Source organism: Mesocricetus auratus, unplaced genomic scaffold (genome assembly GCF_017639785.1).
Source record: "Mesocricetus auratus isolate SY011 unplaced genomic scaffold, BCM_Maur_2.0 Super-Scaffold_100003, whole genome shotgun sequence".
Classification (NCBI taxonomy): domain Eukaryota; kingdom Metazoa; phylum Chordata; class Mammalia; order Rodentia; family Cricetidae; genus Mesocricetus; species Mesocricetus auratus.
The window spans coordinates 47,840,807-47,866,566 of NW_024429188.1; the positions used below are offsets into that span (position 1 = coordinate 47,840,807).

At 50.2% G+C, this 25,760-nt stretch overlaps 1 protein-coding gene across 3 annotated transcripts; it reads left to right on the top strand.

Annotated features, from left to right (window-relative positions):
• Nucleotides 1-1,702: 1,702 nt before the first annotated feature.
• Nlgn3 (neuroligin 3) lies at nucleotides 1,703-24,432 on the top strand. Of its 3 annotated transcripts, XM_013121350.3 has the most exons (8): nucleotides 1,703-1,850; nucleotides 4,454-5,109; nucleotides 5,743-5,802; nucleotides 9,656-9,715; nucleotides 11,346-11,495; nucleotides 18,412-18,597; nucleotides 21,024-21,813; nucleotides 22,507-24,432. In XM_013121350.3, the coding sequence occupies exons 2-8, from the start codon at nucleotides 4,653-4,655 to the stop codon at nucleotides 23,348-23,350; spliced, it is 2,547 nt and encodes an 848-aa protein (XP_012976804.1). In that variant the 5' UTR covers nucleotides 1,703-1,850; nucleotides 4,454-4,652; the 3' UTR covers nucleotides 23,351-24,432. The 3 variants fall into 3 exon arrangements, with proteins under 3 accessions (XP_012976804.1, XP_005081248.1, XP_012976805.1); XM_005081191.4 differs by lacking the exon at nucleotides 5,743-5,802; XM_013121351.3 differs by lacking the exons at nucleotides 5,743-5,802; nucleotides 9,656-9,715.
• Nucleotides 24,433-25,760: the final 1,328 nt, after the last annotated feature.

Here is a 25,760-nt window from a genome sequence, read left to right on the forward strand (position 1 = left end):
TATATAGAGACCCCAGAGCTGTTGTGCCCAATACATAGAGCTTCTTTGCAAAGGAAATGTGTGAATCTGCACATGGAAGGGTCTCCCCTGAGAGTGCCAGGGAAGGATGGACAACTCGGAGCCCTCATGCCTTCCATATTCTCTCCCACCACTCACCCTCTACCCTCTCCATCTAGGAATTCTAACTGCTATCCTGTCTTCCTGCCCAAAAGCAACCTGCAATGAGCTCCAAGCCCTCAAGTCCTTTTGGGGTGGCTTCCCTCCTCAACTCAACAGTGCAGCTTCTTTACATCTGTCTTCCACTGGGGACGGAACACCAGAAGAAGGGGTTCATTGGGCTGGAGAGAAATCAGTGGAACCCCAGCATCCTTCAACAACACTCCAGACACTGGGTCTCAAACAAGCTGAGAGCAGGGACAGAGGCCAGACAATACCTTTCCTTTTGTCATCTCACGTGGTGCCCATCATCCATCAGCCTAGCTAGAGAACTTCCCCGAGGGTAACATTTCTGGCCTGAGAAGTTGCTCTCCAAGGGTATGTGATGTCAAAGAATAGGTGACAGAAGTCCAGAGTGGCTCTAGCAGGAAGAGAGGCCAGCAAACAGCCATACCTGTTTTTCTCTGGCCTGCTGTTAGACTTCATGTTTTCACACACCCACCTTGGCAGTTTCCCAGGGTAACTGGTGCTAACTCCCAATTCAAAACTTCCTTAAGAGTCACATTTGGAGCAAGGACTGGGTCAGTGTCACCTTCTTTGTTATCTGTTTGCTTTGGGCCTTTGACCCAAGGCTGTACTGGAGACCCCAATTGCTTTATGACTATGGTGATTTCTGCTCTGCCCAGCTGGGGCTGAAAGGGGACTACACTAGTCTGGTGGTTAGGTGACAACTGGGGGGACCCTCCAAGCTACAGTTACACCCTATCACTGGGAAGTGTTGAATATGCTGATAAAAGCATGAGTGCCAATCAGTATCCAAGTTGTTTTTTAAAGTCCTTTTGAGCCCACAAAGCTCTCCTACACATGGGATATATCCAAGTTATGAGTAAGGAATGGGCTCCCAGGCATGGTAAAGCCAACACATCTCAAGCATTTTTCCTGACTATCATGGCATAGATACACCAGGAGCCCTAATGGGTAGAAGTTTGGCTGGAATCAGGCATCTTCAGCAGGGATTTGAGGGTGTATGTGTGCTAGGTCAAGTGGACAGGTGCATTACAGAAAACTAGATAAAGGAATTAGCTATTGGGGTGGAGTAGAAACCATAATGGTCAGACAACTAGTGTGCCGACAGTCTGAATCCAATCTGCCTTCATAGAGCAGAAGAGAATGACATTGACCTCTGGGAGGGTAACAGGATGAGGCAAAGCAGCCCCACTGGTGGTTGCTGCTTGGGTGGTGCTGGGGCTGAGGAGAGGTGAGGGTTGACAAGTGAGGTCTCTGTGGCAAGAAACTGGGTCTTCTTATATAGTGCCTCAGTTTCTCTCTGTGTGTCAAGGTCTCAAGCTTTGCAGTTTGGGCTTGCTGCCCTGGAAGATCACCTACCTGTCTGACAGCTTGGGATGTGAGGTGTGGAGGGAGTGGGGAGAGTGGGAGCAGAGCTTGCTTGAACGTGGGGTGGGGGTATTGGGCCATGCCCCAGGACTTGAGCCATCACTGGCACAAAAGGAGTTAATGCCAGGGACCGCGCCCCCCGTGTCCGGGCACGCGCAGCGCGCCCCCTTGGTGCGCGGGCACAGCAGCCAGGCTGCCGGAGAGCTGATCTCGGGGATTCGGGTGCGGAGCCCTTGGCCTGGAGGCGATATGGGTGGTCCGTGGCCGGGTTCAGTCGTTTGCAGCCGCCTGGGGAACAGGTGAGGCCGCCTGCTCCGGTCTCTCATCCTCTAGCTGCCCATACCTTTCCCCAATCCTGTCCCCTCCCAACCCCGGGTCCTTCCACCTCCCCAGCCAGTGGCTCCCATCCTTCTCAACCCCGTGTTCTCCATAGGTACCCCTGACCTCCCAACCCTCTCCCTTGCTTTGCTTTTCTCCTCTATCTCCTCCCTAAATCCTGCATCCCTATCATCCTCCCGCCCATGGTCCCTCTATTTCTTTGGTCCAGCTTGCATGCTCACCAAAATACCCCTAACCAGAGCCCCTAGCCCCATTCCAGTATTGCACATTGCCAATACCCCCTCCCCTGCAGTGCACCCCCATCCCCCTTCCATCATAGCATCTTATAGCCAGGTTCCCTCCCCCACTCTCTGCAGCCCCCCCACCCAATGGAGGCCTTTATTCTATCCTCCCCATTCTAGGGCAATTTCATCCTCCAATACCATTCCAAACCCACATAGCTCCCAATTCTGCAGTTCTCAACACTGGTCCATTCCAACACAATGCCCCTTACCCAATACCGCTCCAGCCCCCAAAGTCCCCTTAGATGCCATTTTCATCCCAGCATCGCTGCCTCCCCTTGTCTTCTCCCAAATTGCAAGTTGGACCAGAATGGAGATCTTGGCCTTGGGAACTCACAGTGGGTCCTAGGGTACAGAGGGCATTTGGGGGTCGGTTGGTTTGTCTAGGTGTTCACCAGAGGGAGGGGCTGCAGCGAACTGACTCAACAGGGGAATTTGGCATTTGGCGCCGAAGGGTTACTGGAGAGGAAGGCCTCAAGAAAGGGTTAATGGAATTTATGAGGTGGGGGCAGCATCGAGGGGGTTAATGGGGGGGTGCTGGTAGGGAAGCAGTGTGAATGAGCGGTCTGTGCCCCAGAGTTGCCATGGAGACGGTGAATGGGGGGATTGTGTGAACTCAGCTGCAGACTACCCCCCCCATATACACACCCACCCACTCCCTCCTGCCCCACCTCCCTCTACCCCTTCCTTCCCCTTCCCCTCCTCCTCTCCACCCGGGTGCATTCTGGGCAGTGTCTGGGATCTCCCCACCCCATACTTTGCTCCCCATTTCCTCTGAGCCCCCATCCCTTTAGTCACTTTACCCGCCTGCCTGCTTTCCTGCCTTTCTTCTCTCTCTCTCTCTCTCTCTCTCTCTCTCTCTCTCTCTCTCTCTCTCTCTCTCTCTCTCTCGTCTGTCTCTCTGTCTCTGTCTGTCTCTGTCTCTCTGTCCCTCTCTGTCCCTCTCTCTCTCTCTGTCTCTCTCTCTCTCTCTCACACACACACAACACACACACACACACACACACACACACACAAATTCTCATTCCCCTCCCTTGGTGGCCGATTGCCGGTTGTTCCCAATCTCTCCCTCCCCCACCTCTTCAGCCACTTCTTAAAGGAACATGCCTGAAATCTCGGAAGGCGGGAGAAAAGGGGAAAACTAAATGTGCCTGTGTGTGTGTGTGTGTGTGTGTGTGTGTGTGTGTGTGTGTGTGTGTTCGAGCGCGCGCGTGCGCATGAGTGTGTACGTGCTCATTGTGTGCATGTGTCCATGCGGGACACACATGTCCGTGTGCCTGTGTACATGTGTTGACTGTAACTGTGTCAGAAAGCCTGTATGTCTGAGTGTGTTGCTATTTCTGTTTCTGTCTCCACCTATGTGTCACCATTATGCCGCTTGTGTCTGGATATTTACCTATGCGGGTATGTGTGATTTTCTTTCAGTAGGTCTCTGTGTGTCTGAATGTATCACTGTGAGGCCCTGGCTGTGTGAGGCAGTCTGTTTTGGAATGTGGGACTAAATGAGGGGATCTCTGTGGGTTTGGAATGTATGTCTCTACCAGTGAATATTGCAGTGTCTGTGATCCTGGCTTGGTCTCTCTTTGAGTCTTTGTGAGTTTATTTCATGAGTTCCAAGTGTATGCCCCTGCACCCTGTTGTTTATTTTATACTGAACTAGCATCCACAATGCCTAGCGTGCTCAGCAGACGAATTCTGCCTTTGGTTCTGGGCATTTGGTGTGAATGAACAGCTAGGCAGCAGCAATGACAAAGGTTTAAGGACCTGGCAGCAGCAAAGGCTGGGGAGAAATGTTAAGGAGGGACATGGAAAGGTCTTTGGACTTAGGTGAATGGGTGTTGTGCCCCCTGCCCTGCCTGAGGGTAAAGGGCATCTTTCTGTTGGACCCTCTGCCTGTCTGCTGCTTTTCTTTTCTTATACCTTCGAGTCCCCGAATGAAGTTGGCAGTCATACTGGAAGCTCCACTTCCAGCTTTCCCTATCACTAGATGTTGGCTCCAGAAGACCCTGGTGAACTCCACTGATGATGGAGTTGGAGTTAGGGACAGTGAATTTGCAAGGGCAACAACTATCACTCTGTTCATCCCCTTAGATTTTTTCCAACCATGGCCAGGCACACAAAATAGTTCTGAAAAGCAATGGATCACCTGTGACTCCCTGGAACCCTGGGCATGTGAAACCACTAATTGTGGGAAAATAGGCCAAGCCCACCAGGGTCCCAAAGCCTGACTCTCCAGCCCTTCCAGACCATCTTGGATGACACATGCTTCCCTCTTTCCACAGGCCTGTCTGGCCCTAAGGGAGCCCTCTTTCGAAGTGGTGGTGCTTGGACGACCTGCTCTCTGCATTGCTGGGCACCTGTAGGTGTCCCTCGAGAGCTCAGTTTTGAGGTTCAAGTCAGTGTGGCCATGAAGGGGCTGCCTATTGGGCTGATGCTGTGACCCCGGAGTCTGCCTCTCCTGCCAGTACCCCTGCCCGGAACATGTGGCTGCAGCTTGGCCTGCCCTCGCTGCCCCCGAGCCCCACGCCCACAGTTGGCCGGAGTCTGTGCCTCACGCTGTGGTTCCTCAGTTTGGTGCTGAGGGCCAGCACCCAGGCCCCAGCACCCACAGTCAATACTCACTTTGGGAAGCTAAGGGGTGCCAGAGTACCATTGCCCAGTGAGATCCTGGGTCCTGTGGACCAGTACCTGGGGGTACCCTACGCAGCTCCCCCAGTCGGCGAGAAACGTTTCCTGCCCCCTGAACCACCCCCATCCTGGTCGGGCATCCGGAACGCCACACACTTTCCCCCAGTGTGCCCCCAGAACATCCACACAGCTGTGCCCGAAGTTATGCTGCCAGTCTGGTTCACTGCCAACTTGGATATCGTCGCTACTTACATCCAGGAGCCCAATGAAGACTGCCTCTACTTGAATGTCTATGTGCCCACAGAAGATGGTGAGTGCTGCGGCCAGGCATTGTGCCCTCCTTGCCTACCGCCTGCCCTGTTGTGTTTGTGGCTTGCATGTGGTTGTGTGCCCTGCAGCATGCGTCTGTCTGTCTGTGAAAATGCTTCTAACCATCACTCCGCTTGGCCTTTCCCCTCCCTGTTCTTCCCTCTCCCAGCATTGTCCGAGCTCCCATGTGTGAGTGACACTGATGCCAGAAGGGGGCTGGCCAGGCCTGAGAGCTTTGACAGGTCTAGGTCCAGTACTGGATGGGGGTCCCCTGGGGGAGTATGGGTGACTGCTGGCAGCTGCCCGCGGGAGGATGCTGGCTCCACCAGGCCCCCGTTGCCATTCCACCTGCTTCGAAAAGGTGGTAGGTGTGTGTGGCTGAGGGAGCTGGGTGTGTGTGTGGGGTGGGGGGCAAGCCTGGTTGGCGATGCTTAGGTGCCTCCTCTTCCACTAGCTGATGCCTCCTCCCGCGGGGGTCACATTAAGGTAAGTGACAGAAACAAGGAGATGGTGGGACAGGCTTTCTGCCATGTGCCGCTGCAGAGCAGCTCAGCTCTTGGGGCCTGGGTGGGGGGGATGCATGCCCCTGGGCAGAGGCCTCCTGTTATTTTTTAGTTTTTTATTCATTTTACAGTAAAGCGGATTTCCAAGGAATGCGCCCGAAAGCCCAACAAGAAAATTTGTAGGAAAGGAGGTAGGTAGCGAGCCGGCGGGGAGGGAGAGAGAGAGAGAGGGAGGGCTGCCTGCCCACCTGCCCCTGCCCCTGAGGACCCAGCCTTCCTTCAAGTAGGCCAGGTTGAGAGAGCTGTGAGCAGACTTAAGGTCCCAGGCTTAAGGTCCCACCTCCTCCAAGGGCCCTGGCTACTTTGCAGATAGGATGCAGGGGCCTAAGGCAGGTTCAGAGTAGAAGCAGAAAGTCCGCTGCTTCCAGTCTTCCCAGCTTCCCTAAGGAGTGTACCAAAGATAGAGCCAGTGGCTCTTTTGGTAACACCTCAGAAGAAAGCAGGCAGTCAAGATGGAGCCAGAAGCTCCTCCTTCCCCTGCAGCCAGTGCAGATAAAAGGAGCATCCCTCCAGCAGTCAGTCCTGGATTTAAGGTCTAAACTCCACTCTCCCCCACTGCAGCTCAAGAGAAACTCGGGCACACAGAGTGATTTGCTCTTCAGCAGCATGCCCTGCCCCTGCCTCGCCACCTCTGAAAGACCCAGGCTACTCCTGTAGTAGAAATGGCAAACTGTAGACTCTAAAGAAGGCCAATTTTAAATTCACCCTCCTGCTAAAAGGAATTCGTTTCTCCATATAGTATCACCCTCCTGCTAAAAGGAATTCGTTTCTCCATATAGTATCACCCTCCTGCTAAAAGGAATTCGTTTCTCCATATAGTAATGCTTCCTGTTTGCACGCCACTTTTTGTTTTCTGCAAGGGTTCTCAGATTTACCTCATAAATGCCTCTCCACAACTAGGGAAGCAAGCAAGGCAGGAAGCAGTATTCCGATTTTACAGATGAGGAACCGAGCCCAGGGGAGTGACTTGCTGCACAAGGCCCTGTTGCCGGTCTAGAGCAGATCTGGGGCCAAAACCTAGGCCTCTTGACCCTCAGGGAATGTTCTTTCCACTGTAGCTCCATGGAGGCAACTACCACCTGGTCAATCCCACCTCCCTGAAACAGATCAGATGTGGCTGGATTGGGCCAATCGGCTCTGGTAACAGCCTAAGGAACAAGGACAACCACAATCCTTACAAGTCATTGGCAAGCTTGGCCTTTGTTTTCCTTTGATGCTCTAGGGCAGGGCTTCTCCAGTGTCATCAGGATTCCTGGGCTGGAACGATCCCTACTGAATGAGAATCTCTAAGGACAGGCGCAGAATCAGCACATTCAAAAGCTCAGCTGTGGAGGGCTTTTGATGCATGCTGGAACATGGAGTCAGACTTGCTGCCCTTAAGAACAGTGTTTTACCTCTCTTCACATCCAGCCCAGGCCCTCACACGCAGTAGGAAGCCTGCACAGGCTCTCATGCAAATGAAGGATTTCTGTAGTACTGCCTGAGCAAGAAGAGCACTTGTCTAGAAGCACAACCCCTGACTGACTCCTGGCCTCTGCTGCCAACTCATAAGCCCCTTCTTTTTATTGCCTTTCGGTTTTCCTTGTTTTGTTGTGTTTTCTTTTGGTTTTTGGAGGCCGGGTCTTGCTCTGCAGCTTGGGCTGCCCATGAATGCCTTATATAGCCCAGGCTCAGAGCCTCCATTTCCATATGGGAAGGCAGAAAGACCATCCTGACTAGAACCTTCTATTAAGCTATACCTGTATTCAGGGAAAGGGTTTCAAAGCTATTCTCATGAGTTACTACTAAGTGGGGTGCAGTGGGGTGAGGAAGAGAAGGCATTACTGTTAGCCACTGCTTAGGAAGAAAGATCTTTCAGGGCTCCAGTAAGAGCCTAGGGCAGGCCAAGCTCATGCTGAGATTTTGGCCAGATTGCTGACTGGAAGCCACCATGCAGTGTGAATATTTTGCCAATTGTAACTGTGGACGATACGCAAGGTGCTGTTGGGATATGAACAGAATCTAATCATTGTTCTGAAAGAGCTCCTAGGCTGGTATTAAAACGCTGCTGGATTCCTTAAGTCAGTAGGCCCATCTGGGAAGTGGGCTTTAGACAAGATAGGGGAGGACATTTGCTTAACTGTTCAAATTAGTTCCCTATCCTGGGCGTGGGCTTGTGAGTGTGTGAGTGTGTGTGTGTGTGTGTGTGTGTGTGTGTGTGTAATATACAGGGCAGCTGGGGTGGCCTATTTATGTGGGTGGTGCCTGGTAAAGTCCATTGCAGCAAGGAATTGTTCATCAAGGACATACTGAAGAAGGATGTACAGGGCAGGCTGGGACAAGGCCGGAGTAATGTACCCTCAGAGCTTCATAGAAGGAGACACCAGAAGTGAAGGGCGTCCTGGAAACGACTTGCCCAGCCCTACCTCCATGGAGTTGAAAGGAATTTATGTTTAGGAATGAATGAGTGATTCTGTTTGGTGGTTGATCCACTGTGTGGCCATGTCTCATTAAGATTCTGAGGGCAAGACTGCCAGGTGTTGAGCTAACGTGTTAAGACAGTAGGTGCCACTGGAAGTTCAGGAAGCCGGAGGCTGTTTCTACAAGAGCTGGGCTTTTGCCCAAGTTGAAAAGCCATCTTGTGGTATGAAGGTAGTTCCTGTTTTGATCCATAACTAAGAGGATATTCAGTCACCAGAGTGCAGACCAACAGAGAAAGAGGGCTATTTGCTTGCTCCAGGCTCAAGGTATCTGTGATCATGGAAGCCAGAGGGTAAGGGGTGGGGCACTAGCAGAATTACTTCCATTTTGACACTGACCAGCAACCAGGCAGTAGATCGTGTCTTTTCACAGCCATTCCAAGATGTCCTTCTAGTCTCCTCAGACCAGGAAGGAGGTGTGGTGCCAGCCTACCCCTCAGGTCCTAAATACCTTCCTTCCTCCTCTAGTCCCTTTCCTCCCTTCTCCGTTCATGCTCTACCTCTTGTCTATTTCTTCCTTCCCTTTCCCTCGCCCCTGAAAGGTGGCATGATGCAGTGGAAAGACCATAAGGGCTTTGGAGTCAAGCAGACCTAGGTTTGATTCACACCTCTAGCACTTCCTAGCTGTGTGATCTTGAGCAAGTCACTTTACCTCTCTGAACCTCAGTTTCCCCATCAGTGAAAGAGGAATAAAGATGGTGCCTACCTCACTGGGATGTAAGGATCAAACAGTACAGCAGAAGTAGAATGTCTGACATGTGTTAGATGTTAAGGACTTAGTATGTGGTAGGAACCATTTCTCTCTCTTTCTCGCTCTCTCTCTCCCTCCCTCCATTCCTTTCTCCTTCCCTCCTTCCCCCCCACTCTGGCTCTCTCCTAGAGCAACACTTGCTGCTCTTAAAACTGGTTCCTGTGGGCAGGAGCCCTATTTGCCATTAAAAAGAGCAGGGGGGCCCAGTGAACAAGGCCAGAGGCAAAATTTTGTTCCCATCTTCTCCTGTGGGAATCAGGGTCAGCTGAAGCCTGGCTCGAGTCTGCCCACTGGGACTTGGGAGCTCAGACCTGGGGTCCCTGGTGTACCTCTGCCCCAAGTATATCACATAGATATCAGCAGATCTGGCAATGTCACTCCTCATCTTCAGTACCTATCCCTGCCCTCAAGCTCAGCCTGCTTGTGTCGACACATGCAGCCCTTCCATCCAGAATGAAGTTTCCACAAGTGGGCCTCTGGCTCTGTGCCCCAGCCCACCTGCTGCTACCTCCTTCCTAACTGAATGAACTTGATTGGGGACAGGGAGGCGGGGCAGGGAGGTCAGCACAGCAGAGGCCTGCAACACCATCATCCTGATGAAGGTCTGGGCCTCAGCCCACCCATTCCCTCAGTTCTTGCCATCCCTCCTGCCTGTCCTGGGCCCAGGCCCAGAGCTGGCTTGCTGGGCCACACTGCAGTCATGCTGTTTTTGAATTCTCTCTCTGTTTTGTTCTCTGTTCTGTGCTGTTGTGTCTCCCCGTGTCTGGTCCCCAGGATCCGGCGCTAAGAAACAGGGCGAGGACTTAGCGGATAATGACGGGGATGAAGATGAAGGTATTTGGGGGCTGCAGGGCGCGGCGGCTGGTGCATGGCACAGAGCCCCTCCCCTTCTCAATGGGGAGAAGCCCCGTCTGTCTGTCTGTCCGTCCGTTGGTGTGTTTCTGTTCCTGTACAAGGCCGCTGGGCTGTTCCTCCGTCTTTGGCCTTATTGGCCACTGGGACTTCTGGGGTAATGGACACGGCTGGCAGGAGCAGGGGAATGACCATAAGTAGAGCCATAGGGAGGGTGTCTTCCTGGCCCTGGCCCCTGACCCTCTCCCATCTTCTATGACGTACGGACACCTGCCCATATGTGGCAGCCGAAACGGTGAAGAGCAAGCAGGGCCAGGGAGGGTGGGAATAGGCACAAAGAAAAAAAACTGGACGGTGAGAGGATGCCTGGGATTCACTAAGGAGATCTCTGCTCTCATGAGGGGCCTAGCTCTTGGGAGAGTGGCTCTGCTAGCGCACACCAAGGGGCAAGACAGGGAAATTCAAGGCTTCCTCCCCCCCAAAGAAAGATGGCCACAGGGCCAGAGGTCACAGTAGGTTGGGGACGGAACCAGAAAAAACTGTGGCCTAACAAGCCAGGCTGAGGCCCAGACACCACAGCCATCAGTAGGTGAACTAAGATTCTCGGGTGGTGACGGGGCAAGCCTTCCTCCTTGGGGTAACAGGATTGTTTGTGCTGCAGCAGAGAGCATTCCCTACTCCACCCATGCTCTGGGCCTGCCCCTTTGGAGGCCCTGGAGGGGGCAGGCAGTTCAGGGGATCCACTGGTGACCGGCAGGGCTGTGCGATGTGCCAGCTCACAGACTGACGGGTGACAGGCAAGTCAAGGTCAGGCCTGGAGCCTTCCCTTGATTGCTCCAGCCCAACACCGTGCTTACTGGGCTCAGGAGCACCCCTTGATGAGCCCTCAGGCACTGGCCTGGGTGGAGACTTCTACATCATAACTCTGGCTGAGGAGGCCTTCTCATGCCAAGTTCTGCTCCACCCCAGTGTTTCCAGCTAAGTTTGCCCAGGAAGAATGGGGGATATGGGCATGTGGTCAAGAAACCATGTCTATAAGGTTCCCCCACCCACCCCATCTCTACCATTCACGACTCCCCTCTCCCCCACCTTCCTGTTCTCTCCCTGTGCCACCCCTTCTACCCACCCTTCTTGTCTCTGTCTGCACTGGGGGGATCCAGCTGCTGCCAATGGCCGTTTTTCCATGTAACTGGTCTAGTCCTGGGGGTTTCAGGGCTCCCCAGCTCCTGCTTTCTAAAGCCATGTCAGGTCCCAGGACTCCTGGGTGTGCAGGGCAGGAACTCACCTGATGCTGCTAAGGGACCACCAAGTCCTTGTTACTCCTTGCTATCCCAGAAGCCAGCCATGGCCACCCAGGCCCAGGTGAACTATACCCACATGGTCATCTTCAGTTGTGAGGTGCTTTAAAAAAAAACATTATACGAGTTCAGCTCTCTCTGGCCAATACTTGAACTCTGGGCCTAGCAGCCCCACGAGTCCTGCCCTTAGGGATGGTGGTGGTGTCCTGGCACCTGGAATAGCTTTTCTGCCCGCACCCCCACCCCCAGGGCTGGCGGGGGTAGGGGAGCAAGAGCATCCTACCTAGCCTGTATCTCACCCCTTCTCCTTACAGACATCCGGGACAGTGGTGCTAAGCCTGTCATGGTCTACATCCACGGAGGTTCTTACATGGAAGGAACAGGCAACATGATTGATGGCAGTGTTCTTGCGAGTTACGGCAACGTCATCGTCATCACCCTCAACTATCGGGTCGGGGTGCTAGGTATGGTTCTCTACCAGGTGCCTAGGAGGAAGGCTGGCTTTGAAGGGAGGGGGAATGAATCCTGGGGAAGTCAATTCAGGCAGTCTTAGTTCTCTAGCTGGTATTAATAACCAGAGTCATGATATTATTCTGTCACCCTTGACCAAATACCAGGGGTTTCTCTCATCCCCAGGCCCTTTTTCTGAATACTTAGGTGCCAGTGGAAATGCAGTTCAAATTTTATACTTTTTAAAGGAGGGGTTAGACTGGGTAATCTAGGTTGGTCTTGAACTCCTTGAACTCGAGATTATGGGCATGGGTCACCATGTATGGCTCCAACTTCACACCAAGTCTCAAGCCTCTGTTACAAGACCACTGCTTGGCTGGGTTTTGTAGTCCCTGTTAATTTTCTAGAGTCTTATTATCTTCATTGCTACCCACCCAGCCCCACAGTCCTAAGTACCTATACATATCAAGATAATTCCTTCTAATCCACCTGTAACCACACATCCTTATACACTCACACATCACATCCATCCACCCACTCCCACGAATACAAATACTTCTCACTCCCTGAGGCACATGCACACACAGCTCCAGTCCACTCCTACATTCACCCTCACAGAGTGAGACACATACAGTCTCGCTCGCACACATATCCACATACCCACACACTATATGCCCCATATCCACACCCTACACAGATTTCTCTCACCTTCCATATATATATTACACTGTGCTCCACATCTTTTATCCAGAGCTGCACCACACATAGCACACACTCCCAGAGTCACAATTTCTGTTGCCCCTACATTGATACCTTGTACAAATATCTAGACTCTGCACCCAAATTCCACGTAACTTATATATACATAAATATGCCTTCCACTACCCCTACACATCCACACACACATCAGTATCCTCCTACATGCCCTACTTGTGCATTCACACGTGATGTACTTCGCATATGCATATATTTATCTCTCTCCTACTCTACAGAATACAAACCAATATTCTTTCTCCCTGCACGCATTTAACTTCCTACATGTCGACAACAGCCACCCCATAAATTTACAAGTACACACACACACACACACACACACACACACACCCTCTGCTTTCACACACTGGTGACCATTCCATTCACTGCACATATATCCCCGTATATATGCACGCCAAATAGACCACCTCCACATACCTAGATGGATATACATGTACACAGTCTCCCCACATATACTCTGCTAGTATATACCCAAATCATACATGCGTGCTCATACCCTTACCTCTCAAATACACTTACATCCTTGTACCTAGAGCTGCATCTGCACACACACACACACACATGCACACACCCCTCTACCTACCCTTGTCACAGTCATGCTCCCTCATGTATGCACATCCCTTCATTCCTACCCATTGTGTATACCTATTCATACTCACACACGTGCATTTCCCAAAACTTCCCCTATGTACCACCTTGTATCCTACCCACCACATACTCGGGCTGTTTGGGTGATTTAGGCTGTTCCTCTGTCTTATACCTTCTTTGATGACTGCTACTACCCATCTGTGGCCAGGGTCTTGAGATAAACAAACATCCCAGAGAAGGTGACAGAACATATAGGACATTGCTCCCTTTTAGATACCCATCCAGGTTCCACATTCTGGTAGTGGCATAAAGAAGCCATCTTCTTCCCTGGGGGATTGTGTCCTCAGGGTTTCTGTGGGGGTCTGTGGGCCCAGATGTTGAACTAGCAGTTTGTCTGGTTGCTGGGCAGGAGCTTCTTTGAATTTGCTCTTGGCTATGTGGCTTTGCCAGCTCCAGTCCCAGCAGCCCTGGTACTGCATTTGCTTCTGGGCAGGGTTATACGAACAGAATGGCAGTCTTCTCTTGACTTACCCACAGTTCTATGTGAGATATACACCTATTTGAGGTCAATGTGGAGAAATGAGGCTAGGTGTGGTGGTGAATGCCTCTAATTTCAGCACTTAAGAAGGCAGAGGTAAGTGGGTCTCTGGGTTCAAAGTCAACTAGGTATACATATTGAGTTCTAGTGTAGCCAGGCCTACATAGTGAGATTGTCTCAAAAACAAAACAAAAACAAAAATACCAAACCTCTAGAAAAATGATTACCTGAAAAACTGTTTTAGACTGTGTCTCCTTCAGTGGTTCCCTGGGATCCTAGTTATGGAACCTGTAGGACACCTCTCTGGTCTCTTCATGATCTGGTGGGTTTTAGCTTCCAGGGCTCTTCCGTGTTCCCCTGTCTTCCTATACTGCCTCAGACACCATAGCAAGGCTCTTATGCCTTGTTTAAAAAGGCTATCTAAGTGTCAAAGTACCACAAAGGTGACTGTAAACTCACAAACCGGGGCCACACAGTTCTGAAATCACAACAAAGGCCCAAATGTAATCTTACACAGATAAACAGACTACATACACAGTGACTGACGGCCCAAAGCAATGTGCTTATTTCTTTCCTCTAACTAAAAGAAAATGCTTGCTTCAGCTGCTTTCAATGATTATAAAAGCAAGAGTCCATTTTTATAAACTGTATGGGAATGTGCAGAGAACACTAAGAATATGAGCAGATACTATGTTATCAGAACAGCAAGGAATGGAAGAAAAGAAGGACTGGAGGAGAACAAAAGTGAGGGGAAAATAAGGAAAATAATAAAATGGCCAGGCGTTGGGGGCGCACGCCTTTAATCCCAGCACTCGGGAGGCAGAGGCAGGTGGATCTCTGTGAGTTTGAGGCTAGCCTGGTCTACAGAGCGAGTTCCAAGACAGCCTCCAAAACAATACAGAGAAACCCTGTCTCAAAAAACAAACAAACAAAAAAGAATAAAATGACTGATGAGTGAAAAGAGGTTGGGAATAGCAATGGGACACAAGGGAGAGGAAACACTAGATTTCAGTAGCATTCAAGGTCTCCATGGTATCAATCAGGAGCTGTGGGCAGGAAAGGCAGCTGGTTGGGAGCACTCTGTGTGGTGTCCTGGGTTTGTTGTTGTTTTCTGAGACAGGGTGTAACAGCCCTGGCTGTCCTGGAACTCGCTTTGTAGACAAAGTTGGCCTGAAACACAGAGATCCACCAGCCTCTGATCCTAAGTACTGGAATTAAAGGTGTGCACCACCACTGCCTGGCCTGGTGTTCTGGTTTCATGGTCATTTCTCATCAGCCACTCTAACTTTTCAGCTTCTCTACGAGACATTCTTAATCTTTTGAGGAGGCCTTGCACACTTCCGAGATTATAGTGACAAAACAACACACACACACACACACACACACACACTTTTTTTGTTTTGTTTTTAAAGACTAAGTCTTGCCAGGGGTTGGTGAGGCACACCTTTAAGAGGCAGGCAGATCTCTGTGAGTTGGAGGCCAGCCTGGTCTACAGAGAGAGTTCCAGGACAGCCAAAGCTACACAGAGAAACCCTGTCTGGAAAAAAAAAACCCAATCAACCAATCAAACAAACAAAACACTAAGCCTCACCCTGTAGCCCAGGCAGCCTTAAACTTGAGACCCTCCTGTCTATGCATCCAAGTACTGGAATTATAAGCATAAACCACCACAGTCATCACACAAATAGTTAAAAAGAGAACTTCACAGCTAGCTCCCATTGAAGCTCAGCCATGAAACTCAGGCAGAGAGCACTGACTTTACAACCTCCTCTCATTTGGATAATCAGAAAAGCTCATCTTTGAGCTTAAGCAATTAATGATACAAATAACATCACTCCATACTTAGGAAGAGTTATAAACCGAGATTTGGTCAGGAGTTCCAAACACTCCTTAGATACTCTTCAGTGCCTATTCTGGAACACAAATATAATCAATAAGTCACCGATTGCCTTCTGGGTACATACAAGATGTTTTTGTCTCTTGGCACTAGATATAGAACATGAGTTTGTTCCTGATGCTTGGTGAGTTTGCTGTGTAGCTGAGGTTCTGTTGTTTTGTTTTCCAAAGATATTTTAAAAACAAAACAAAACAGGTGGCCAGCTTTGGACTCCAGTTGTATACATTCACTTGCCTTCCCTCTCACCAGCATCGCCTGGGCACTGAATGCAGCCAGCCTATGTAAGAAGCTTCTCTAAGAGTCTTGAGAATGTGGCGACATTCTCCCCCAACCCCTGACCCACTAAGGCAGAGGGGTAGCTATTTTTGAGACACTCCCACTGAGCTCGGGGCCAAAAAACAAAAGGAATCCAGTAGGATATAGGATGTGGATATACCTAGAAGTAGTGGCTATACTGAGAACGTAATGGCTTGCCAAGTTTTATTCTGAATTCTAGAATTAACTTAATTCCACATCATTGCTCAGGTATCTTCCAGGCAAGCTGCAATCATGAGGAGTGCCAATCCTGGAATGACACATATACCTAGTTTTGATACAATCTGCCAGATTCCTCCATCTTCTGTTGACAAGCGGCTTATGTATACTGCAGTATAAACTTGGGTTCAAGGAGGCTGACTCAGATTTGTTTTGACAACTTATGGAGTAGGGTATTTGAGTCTTTATTCTCTCACAGTTTCTGTGAAGGGCCACTATCCTAGGGAGCTATCAAGGAGTGGCTTCTCTCCTAGGCTGCAAGGCTTTGTGCACTCTTGTTCAGTCAGTCATGCTTAACCCATCACCTTCTGAGTCTGTTGGCTATATAGTTCTTGGAGAAGAACTCTCTGTGTAATGAGGATCAATGGCATGTCCCCAGTCACATACTTCACTGTTCCTTATCTGGAAACTCATGAGGTTTGAGGAAGCAGAGCTATGGCCAAACCCTCTATTCAGGCTTTCTAGGCAGATCTGTGTGTGTGTCTCTCTCTCCATCTCTCTGTCTCTTTGTCTCCCTTCCTCTCTCTCCCTCTCCCCTCCCCCTTTCTCCCTTGCTGTGTAATCCAGACTGGCCTTGAACTCAAAATTCTCCTGCCTCTGCCTTCTGAGTGCCATAGACGTGTGCACCAACCATGTACAACTAGGGCAGAAAACTTTAGCTTATCTCACCAAATGATGCCTTGACAAAGATAGAAGCCAAATCGGTTATTGTCTAGGTGAGAGGGAGGGAAAAAACGAATATAGGGGAAGGAGAGAAAAGAAGGCAGATAGATGGTGAATTTTGCTAGAAGATCTCAAGGCTTGGGCAGCTGAGTCGGGTGTTGGCTGGCATAGGGTTCTTTGTTGTTTTGTATTTGTTTTTTGTTTTTGCTACCACCCCCAGCCTGGCATAGGTTGTAAGATTCACAGGAGTCACTTGCATTTCTGAATAGGACCTCCCCTACAGAGACGCTGACACCACCCCCGCCCCTATCTGAAGGAAGTAGATTTCTTCCACTCATCGTTGCTCAAGCTTACTCTAATCCCCTCTCCTTTCCTCATATGGAACCTGGGGTTATGGAAGACATGTGCCAAGGTTCTGGGGGGAGAATAAATAACTACTTACATACTTAATTTTACCAAAGAAAATTAATAACACCCTCAAAGATGGTAAGATGAATTCTTTTGCAGAAGCTAGGTACAGACAGACCCGAGAAAGATAGTGATGTGGTTTCTGTCTGCTTGGCTCTATTTGAGTTAAGCTTCTGCCTGCAGACTGTCAGGACTGCCAGCCTGCTCTCTGTGAGCTGAGTGCTCCTCCAACATGTCCCTGCACTAAGCTGATTCCAGGTGCTGCGAACAGGCTTTTAACTGTGGAGTCAAAGAATACTGATCCAAGTTTGGGGTTGCAGTGTGTAGGAGCACAGCAATTACATCCACCTGGAAAGGACCCTTCCAGAAGCCTAGAGCAGGAGAAGATAGATGGAGCCTTCCAAGGAACCCAGGGATCAAGGAGGAGACAGAGGAAACGAGGCAGCAGGATCAGTCTAAAATGGAAGGGGGTGATATAGGACATCTCTGTGGGATAGCCAGCAGGTGGGCGGGAAGGTAGTCTCCATGGTAACAAGTCTCCACAGCAGCAAATCCCAGCAGGTGGGTGGGAAGGTAGTCTCCATGGTGACATGTAGTCTCCTCAGCAGCAAATCCCAGTGGGTGGGCGGGAAGACCTGTTTCTGTGGTAACGCAGTGCACTGACTTCCTCATTTCTCCACCAGATGAAAAAGATGATCTGACCCAGTGGCTTCTCAACTTTAGCAGGCGTCAGCATCACCTGGAGAGCTTGTTAACAACACAGATTGCTGGGTTGCCTTCCCTAGAGTTTTTGATTGCTTAGGTGTTGGAGGAAGGGAAATGAGGACCTGCCCTGAGAGTGATGAGAAGAGGGCCATACCAAAGCCCTGGAAAGAATTGGAGATGGACAGATTGGCACAGGAAGGGCAAGGCGAGCTTAGGGATTACTGCCTGTGCGCTCTTCACTTCAGAAAGAGAATGAAAGGGGAAATGTAGCTGTAGATCTACCATGTGCTTGCCTTATGCTCATTTTATCCTCGTTACAACCCTTTGAGGTATTTTTATCCCCATTTTACAGAAGAGGAAACTACAGCCCAGGGATTTTAAATAACTTGCTGAAGGCCACATGTCTAAGATGCTGGATTTAACCAAGGGCTGTTTGGCTCCAGGGTCCTTGCTTTTTCTCCACTGCATCTTGTCTGATGTTAGGATCACATCCCCATATACTACATCAGGGGAGACAATGCTGAATTCTGGCCATTTGCAAGCCCTGCTGTTTAACTCTTCCTCCTAGAGGAAACAACCACTTCAAATGCTCTGCCCCCTCCTTCAAAATTGGATCATGGGTGGGAAGTAGGGGGTTTACCCTGCCTATACTGGTGATGCTGGGCCTTGCAAAAAGAAGCAGTGGTTTATGTTAGCATTAGTGAGATGGGGAGTGCTACATGGCTGCATGTTTATCCTCCATGTGACACCTTCCCAAATTCATCATAACCCAAATCCTGCATCCCTTCATCTTCATTATCCTCATGCCTTTTCTTAAATCTAGGTTTCCTGAGCACTGGGGATCAGGCTGCCAAGGGCAACTATGGGCTCCTTGACCAAATCCAGGCCCTCCGCTGGGTGAGTGAGAATATTGCCTTCTTTGGAGGAGATCCTCGTCGAATCACTGTCTTTGGCTCGGGCATTGGTGCATCCTGTGTCAGCCTCCTCACACTGTCTCATCATTCTGAGGGTGAGTAGCTCTTGAGGACCAATGCAGAACAGTTTATGCTGGTACAGTTTGAGCTCTAGGTATCCCAGGCTCTGGCATGCCTGGTTCCATATCCCAGACATGCCCGTGGGAATTGGCCAGCCCTCTCGCACCAGCTTCTTGGGGCAGAGGGGGTGGGAAGGAAATCTTTCTGTGCAGGAAGAACCACTTCTCCTCATGTGAAAGAAATCCCCATTCACACCCCGAGAACGATACTTGTCTCACATGGGAGTCTTATTTGGGAGAGTGGGAATAGAATGCCTCTCTCTGAAGGGACAATAGTTTGTTGTCGGCGAGGAAATCAAAATCTAAGGTGAAAATTGGTTTCTAGGTGTAAGAAACACTCACTGTATACCTTTCTTGAAAGAAAAGCATGTGCACAAGAGGAGAAATGGCCTAGCATGAGGGGTGTGTCTATAGTGAGACTCTGGCCTGGGACATGGGCTTTTCTGAGGGAGCAGACAGGTGTTGGACCACAGAGTCCCTCCAGGACTATAAGCCTCACTGAAATGACACTCATTTTTACCCTGCTTCTGGTGTGGGTCCTTCTGCCAGTGACTTTCTGAAGGGCTTGGATAGGCCCTATTTTGCTAGGCAGGGGGATGTTCCTTTCTGTCTAGACTATAGAGAACATTATATCTCTGAGAGGCAAAGCTGAGCTTCTTATGGAGAAAAAGTATCCTTGAAATAAGTGCCCTTTTCTAAAGTGAGGAAAAATGTGAGCAAGAACACGTTTTTATAGTTGAGGTTGACCCCGTGAGGGAGTACTCTTACAAGAAGCCTTGCCATCTTTCGAAGAAGGCTTGTCTCTGAACGCAAGGAAGCATCTTCACGGCCCCAGAAGCTCTGTTCCTGTGCCCCTCCAGAAACAGCACTGGTAGAAGACTAAATTGCCATTTGCATCTGCAAAGAGAGGGGATGGGAAGCCGGGCATGGTGGTGCACACCTGCAATCCCAGTGCCTACGAGGCTGAGGCAGGGAGACTGCCGCAATTTTGAGGTCAGCCAGGGCTACCAGCAAGACTTTGTCTCAAAACAAGAACACACACACACACACACACACACACACACACACACACACACACACACACAGAAGGGAGAGAGACAGAGACAGAGACAGACAGAGAGACAGAGAGATGGAGACAGAGAGATGGACACAGAGAGAGGAATATGAATGAGCAAATGAATGGATGAAGGGAAGGAGGCCTGAGCTACATCCCCAGCACCACCAGAAAGAGTATCTGTTTCTAGGTGACAGTAGAGAGAACAAGAATCCTCTTTTTTCCTCCAGAGGAGGGAGACATGACTGGCTGTAAGGGTGCCTGTGTCTGAAGCGAGGCCTGGCACTTCTGACTGGAACTCTTTCCTGGAACGACACTGTGCTGTGTATCTTAAGGGGGACTGTGACTCTAGAGACCTGGCTTCTATAACGATTTGTTCTCTCTGGGAAGAGGTGTGGCTCAGTGACAAAGCATTTGCCTACCCTGTGGGATGCTGAGGGTTCCATCCCCAGCACTAATAAATGTCTCATGGAGAATATCTGGGGAAATGACTCTCTCTTAAACAGTAATCCATACTTCTCTCTCTGTCTCTGTCTCTGTCTCTCTGTCTCTCTGTCTCTGTCTCTGTCTGTCTCTGTCTCTGTCTCTGTCTCTCTCTCTGCTCATGTAAAAGCATCTTTCCATTGGCCCTGTGTACCTGAGAGCCAAATTCTCCTTTGGGAGTATTGCGGCCAAGGAAAGATAGTTCTTTCTTCAGAGAGATGGAAGACTCTTCTTTTTGAATTTGGGGGATAGGGTCCCTCTAGCTATGGGGAATCTGGATGTGATGTGTCCCTAGCTTCAGCAAAAGAGGATCTGTGCAGAGAACACACTGCCAGGGCACGTGCCAGGAGACTCTTAGACCCCAGGGCCTTTGCTCTTGGGATTCATCCCTAAACTCCCAGAATGTGGGGCTCTCTCCTGCCTGCATTTCTCATCTCTCATGAAAAAGACCCCTTTGTGGTGTGAACGCCAGCTTTCTGGTGGTGCGTTGGCACAGAACCGGGCCCAGCTGGGCAGGAAGCAAGAGGGAGAGACAACGAGTGATAAAGAGAAGGAGCATAAGGAGGCCCATTTCTGGGACCCAAGGGGTTAATTCTCCCTGGCATTTCCCTTAACCCCTAAGTTACCAACCACTGTACCAGGACTGGGAAACAGTGTGTGTGGAGGGGTGCTCCATAGGGGAGTGATCAGAGGAGGGGCTCAGCAACCCCACTCCGGTCCTGCCCTGTCATCTCCCACTAAGTGACCAGCTCCTCCTTCCTAGTCAATCCACAGCACAGGGTGACCTCAGTGACAAAGAATAAAAGGTGTTTTATGGTCATATGTGACATGACAGCTCTGACCCGGTGCCACCTATCTTCTGTAGGGCTTTTCCAAAGGGCCATCATCCAGAGTGGCTCTGCTCTATCTAGCTGGGCTGTGAACTACCAACCAGTGAAGTATACCAGTTTGCTGGCAGACAAAGTGGGCTGTAACGTGCTGGACACCGTGGATATGGTGGATTGTCTTCGACAAAAGAGTGCCAAGGAACTGGTGGAACAGGACATTCAGCCAGCCCGCTACCATGTGGCCTTTGGCCCTGTGATTGATGGTGATGTCATTCCTGATGACCCTGAGATCCTTATGGAACAGGGAGAATTCCTCAACTATGACATCATGCTAGGTGTCAACCAGGGTGAGGGTCTCAAATTTGTGGAAGGGGTGGTAGACCCTGAGGATGGTGTTTCTGGCACTGACTTTGACTACTCTGTCTCCAATTTTGTGGACAATCTGTATGGCTATCCTGAGGGTAAGGACACCTTGCGGGAGACCATCAAGTTTATGTACACAGACTGGGCAGATCGTGACAACCCTGAGACCCGCCGTAAAACACTGGTGGCACTCTTCACTGATCACCAGTGGGTGGAACCTTCCGTAGTGACAGCGGATCTGCATGCCCGATATGGCTCACCTACTTACTTCTACGCCTTTTACCATCACTGCCAGAGCCTCATGAAGCCCGCATGGTCGGATGCAGCTCATGGGGATGAAGTGCCCTATGTGTTTGGTGTCCCTATGGTAGGTCCCACTGACCTTTTCCCCTGCAACTTCTCCAAGAATGATGTTATGCTCAGCGCTGTTGTTATGACCTATTGGACCAACTTTGCCAAGACCGGGTAAGGAAAAAAATGGGACATCTTCTCTGGGACCTCATCATGCCCTCCCCTTTGCTCCTCTACCTAACCTCTTTCATTATGTCCCTTTCTGTGCAGTTCCCTAAATCTTGCTTGTTATCAGCTTTATCCCCTTCTTGTCATGATTCTGTGCTATTTTCCTTCCTTCGATTTTTTTTGTTGTTGTTGTTGAGGGAGGTAGTAGAATTCTTGTCTAACACACCCCCAGGCCCTGGTACCCAGAGCCACCAAACAATAATTGTGTTGAGAATCAGAACTGTTAGTGTCAGGACTGAGCAAGAATGCCTTACTGGTAGAATTGTGGGATTCAAGGTTAGCTGGTCAAAGGCAATATGAAAGGGGAAGGAATGAGCATTTGGAAAGAGTCTTCCAAGGGCTCTTGATAAAACTGGGCAGCTGAAAGGACTGATAGATACTCAATAGCATGTGAGAAGACAAAGCATTTGCATAGCCTGATGGCAGCGGATGAGCTCAGGGAAGAATGAGATGTTTTCATGCTGCCTGCCATGGGAACTAGTTCAAGCCTTGGGGAAGAAAGGAGGGGGGGAGGTGACAGGACCCTGAAACACATGGAAGAGGTGGGAAATTTTAGACTGTGGGAGTGAAAGAAAGGAGGCTGGAACTTTTCTTTCTCCAGGTAGCATGGTGACCCCAGGTTTCAATATGGTATTTCAGGGATCCCAACAAGCCGGTACCCCAGGATACCAAGTTCATTCACACCAAGGCCAACCGCTTTGAAGAAGTGGCCTGGTCCAAGTACAATCCCCGGGACCAGCTCTACCTTCACATCGGGCTGAAACCAAGAGTTCGTGATCATTACCGAGCCACAAAGGTAGCCTTTTGGAAACACCTGGTGCCCCACCTGTATAACCTGCATGACATGTTCCACTATACATCCACGACCACCAAAGTGCCGCCCCCGGACACCACCCACAGCTCCCACATCACTCGCAGGCCCAACGGCAAGACCTGGAGCACCAAGCGGCCAGCCATCTCACCCGCCTATAGCAATGAGAATGCCCCTGGGTCCTGGAATGGGGACCAGGATGCAGGGCCACTCCTAGTCGAGAACCCTCGAGACTACTCCACTGAACTAAGTGTCACCATTGCTGTGGGAGCCTCCCTACTGTTTCTCAATGTGTTGGCCTTTGCTGCCCTTTATTACCGTAAGGACAAAAGGCGCCAGGAGCCCCTGAGGCAGCCTAGTCCCCAGAGGGCAGCTGGTGCCCCTGAATTGGGACCTGCTCCAGAGGAGGAGCTGGCAGCATTACAGTTGGGTCCCACTCACCATGAATGTGAGGCTGGCCCACCCCACGACACATTGCGTCTCACAGCATTGCCCGACTATACCTTGACCCTGCGGCGCTCCCCTGATGACATCCCACTCATGACCCCCAACACCATCACTATGATCCCCAACTCCCTGGTTGGGCTGCAGACCTTGCATCCCTATAACACCTTTGCCGCAGGGTTCAACAGTACTGGGCTGCCCCATTCACACTCCACTACCCGTGTATAGCTCTGACCCAGAGCACAACCCATCTCCCAGCTCCCTCCCTCCCTCCCTCACCCACAAACACACATGCACACATATACACATATATGTACACGCACGCACCCACACCCTACAGCAGACCCATCTGCACAAACACAGACAGATGTGGACATGCACCCGCATGTACAAAAACACAAATCCAGAAGTGAACCTGAGCAGGCCCTTCAAATGGGGACACATATGAGTCCTTGGAACTAAGGGCCCACGGAATAGCAGCTTGTGCCAGCTCCCTGAACCCGACCACAGACACTCCTGGGGCCCTGGAAGCCACAGCCGGACACCCCCTTGGTGCTCGCCTTCTCGGAACTGCACCGTCTACCAACTGCAGACTCGGGAACTTTAAAGAGCAGGATAGCTCTTCCTCCCCCAGACTTGGTCTTTTCTCTGGGTCTTGTTTTTGTTGATTTTTTTAAAAATTTGGAACCAATGTTTTTCCAGCCGGTTGAATGCTAAGCAGCTCTGGAAGGGAGGGCTCCAAGATCAGGACTCTCTGGTTCTGAGACTCCCGGTGTTCATATAACCAGACCAAGGAAAAGGACCCTCCAAGACAGTAACAGATGGGAGCAAGACTATGGGGTGAAAGGAGGAAGAGGCTAGCAATGGATGGGGCTGGAGGGCCATCAAGGACAGACCACCAACTGGCTCTGTGTTCCCATAGAGGACTACAGCATCAGCCTGGCTAGACCAGGAGAGCCTAGGTTTGGTAAACTAAGAACTGTGGAGGCCTGGACCTTATTGGGCCTCTGGGTATATAATCTGGGTTCTGCCTATACCCTTGGGGAAATGATATCAGAAATTTGCCCCATTTTCTTTACAGTCTCTTTGTGTCTGTCATTTCTCTTTCAAAACAGCGGTGGTTTTTATTTTTATTTTATTTTATTTTGGTTGTTGTTGGCCTTTTCTTTTTTTTTCTTCTTTTCTTTCTTTCTTTTTTTTTAAGAGAAGTTCTTAAAACACTAACGGAAACCCATGGAGTTTGTCCTTTGTAAAAAATTTTAAACACAGTGTCTTGATATAAAAATAAAAAATCCAGTTAGCACTCCCAACCTGCCTCCCGTGCACAGGCCTGCCCCGACAGCCCCTGGAGCCAGGCGCCTGCTCAGGCTGGAAGCACAATTCTCCAGGAGCCTGAGGTCTCCTGCCTTGTAGCTCCTAGAAGTCTGGGCTGTGCTCTGCCTTCCCTGGGCCCCCTGCATAAAGCCTCTCTGATCCTAATCACGTTGCTGTGCCATCCTCCTGCCCCCAGTGCTCTGAGTTCCTGCAGCTGAAAACTGTCATCGCCTCGGGCCTCCTAATGAAACAGCAAAAATAATACTTCCTTCCTCCTCTGCTACCAGGCCACCACCACTGCTACCCACTACCTCCTCCAATGCCATCATTACCATGCTCACCACCCTGCCTCCAACTTGAACTGGTGGCTAGGGGGAGGCTTGACCCCTGACCCGCTGAAATTCTTTCTCCTTTAGAAATGCAGTACATGTGGCAGCAGCCTGTGGCCTCCCCTGCCTCCACTGACTTACAGAATGGCCAATCTACTTCCCTTAAGGGAGACAGGTTTCCTTTTCTGTGAATTAGAATAGGAGAAGTCATTGGAAATCAAGTTCTCTCGGGTACTGTCACTAGTGGCTCCCTGATAACTCTGGGGGATGGATTTAAGAAGGGTCCCCGTAGGGTTAGCATTGCGGGGTTTTCCTCTGTGACTTGAAGAGCTGAACTTGAAATCTGTTCATCAAGTGTGACAGTTGGGCAGGGTTGCGATACCTCGGAAGCCAGGAATAGAATTGTTCAAAGTGACCCTGACAAAGTAGGGAGATGAGCCATCGCAAGGCAGGATGATGTGCAGAGGGAACAAGTGTATACGAAGATCCAAACCCAGAACTAATACACTAATGTGGTGCCTGGGACAAGGGGGGCAATGGTTGCTTCAGCACACAGGAACAGTTAACAGAAAGGTTTGGAGATGGAGTGCATTTTGAGTGATTTCATGATTGGAGAATAGCTTTAGGCCCCCTCCTCCTTCTTTCCTTTATTCTTTCTGAAACAAAAATACTAGCATATAGTAACAAAAACATCAGGGAGGACCTGAGAAGTAACCACAGATTGTTAAAAAAGAATTTACCGCATCAGCGTATACTTCAACCCACTTTACCTGGGAGGAACAGCAGGAAAGGGAAGACCCAGGAGGAGTTCAAGGTTATCCTCAGCTACAGTGAGCTTGAGGCAAGCCTGGAATATCTGAGGTTCTCTCTCTCTCTCTCTCTCTCTCTCTCTCTCTCTCTCTCTCTCTCTCTCTCTCTCTCTCTCTCTCTCTCTCTCTCTCTGTGTGTGTGTGTGTGTGTGTGTGTGTGTGTGCCATACATATGCAGGTGTCCTG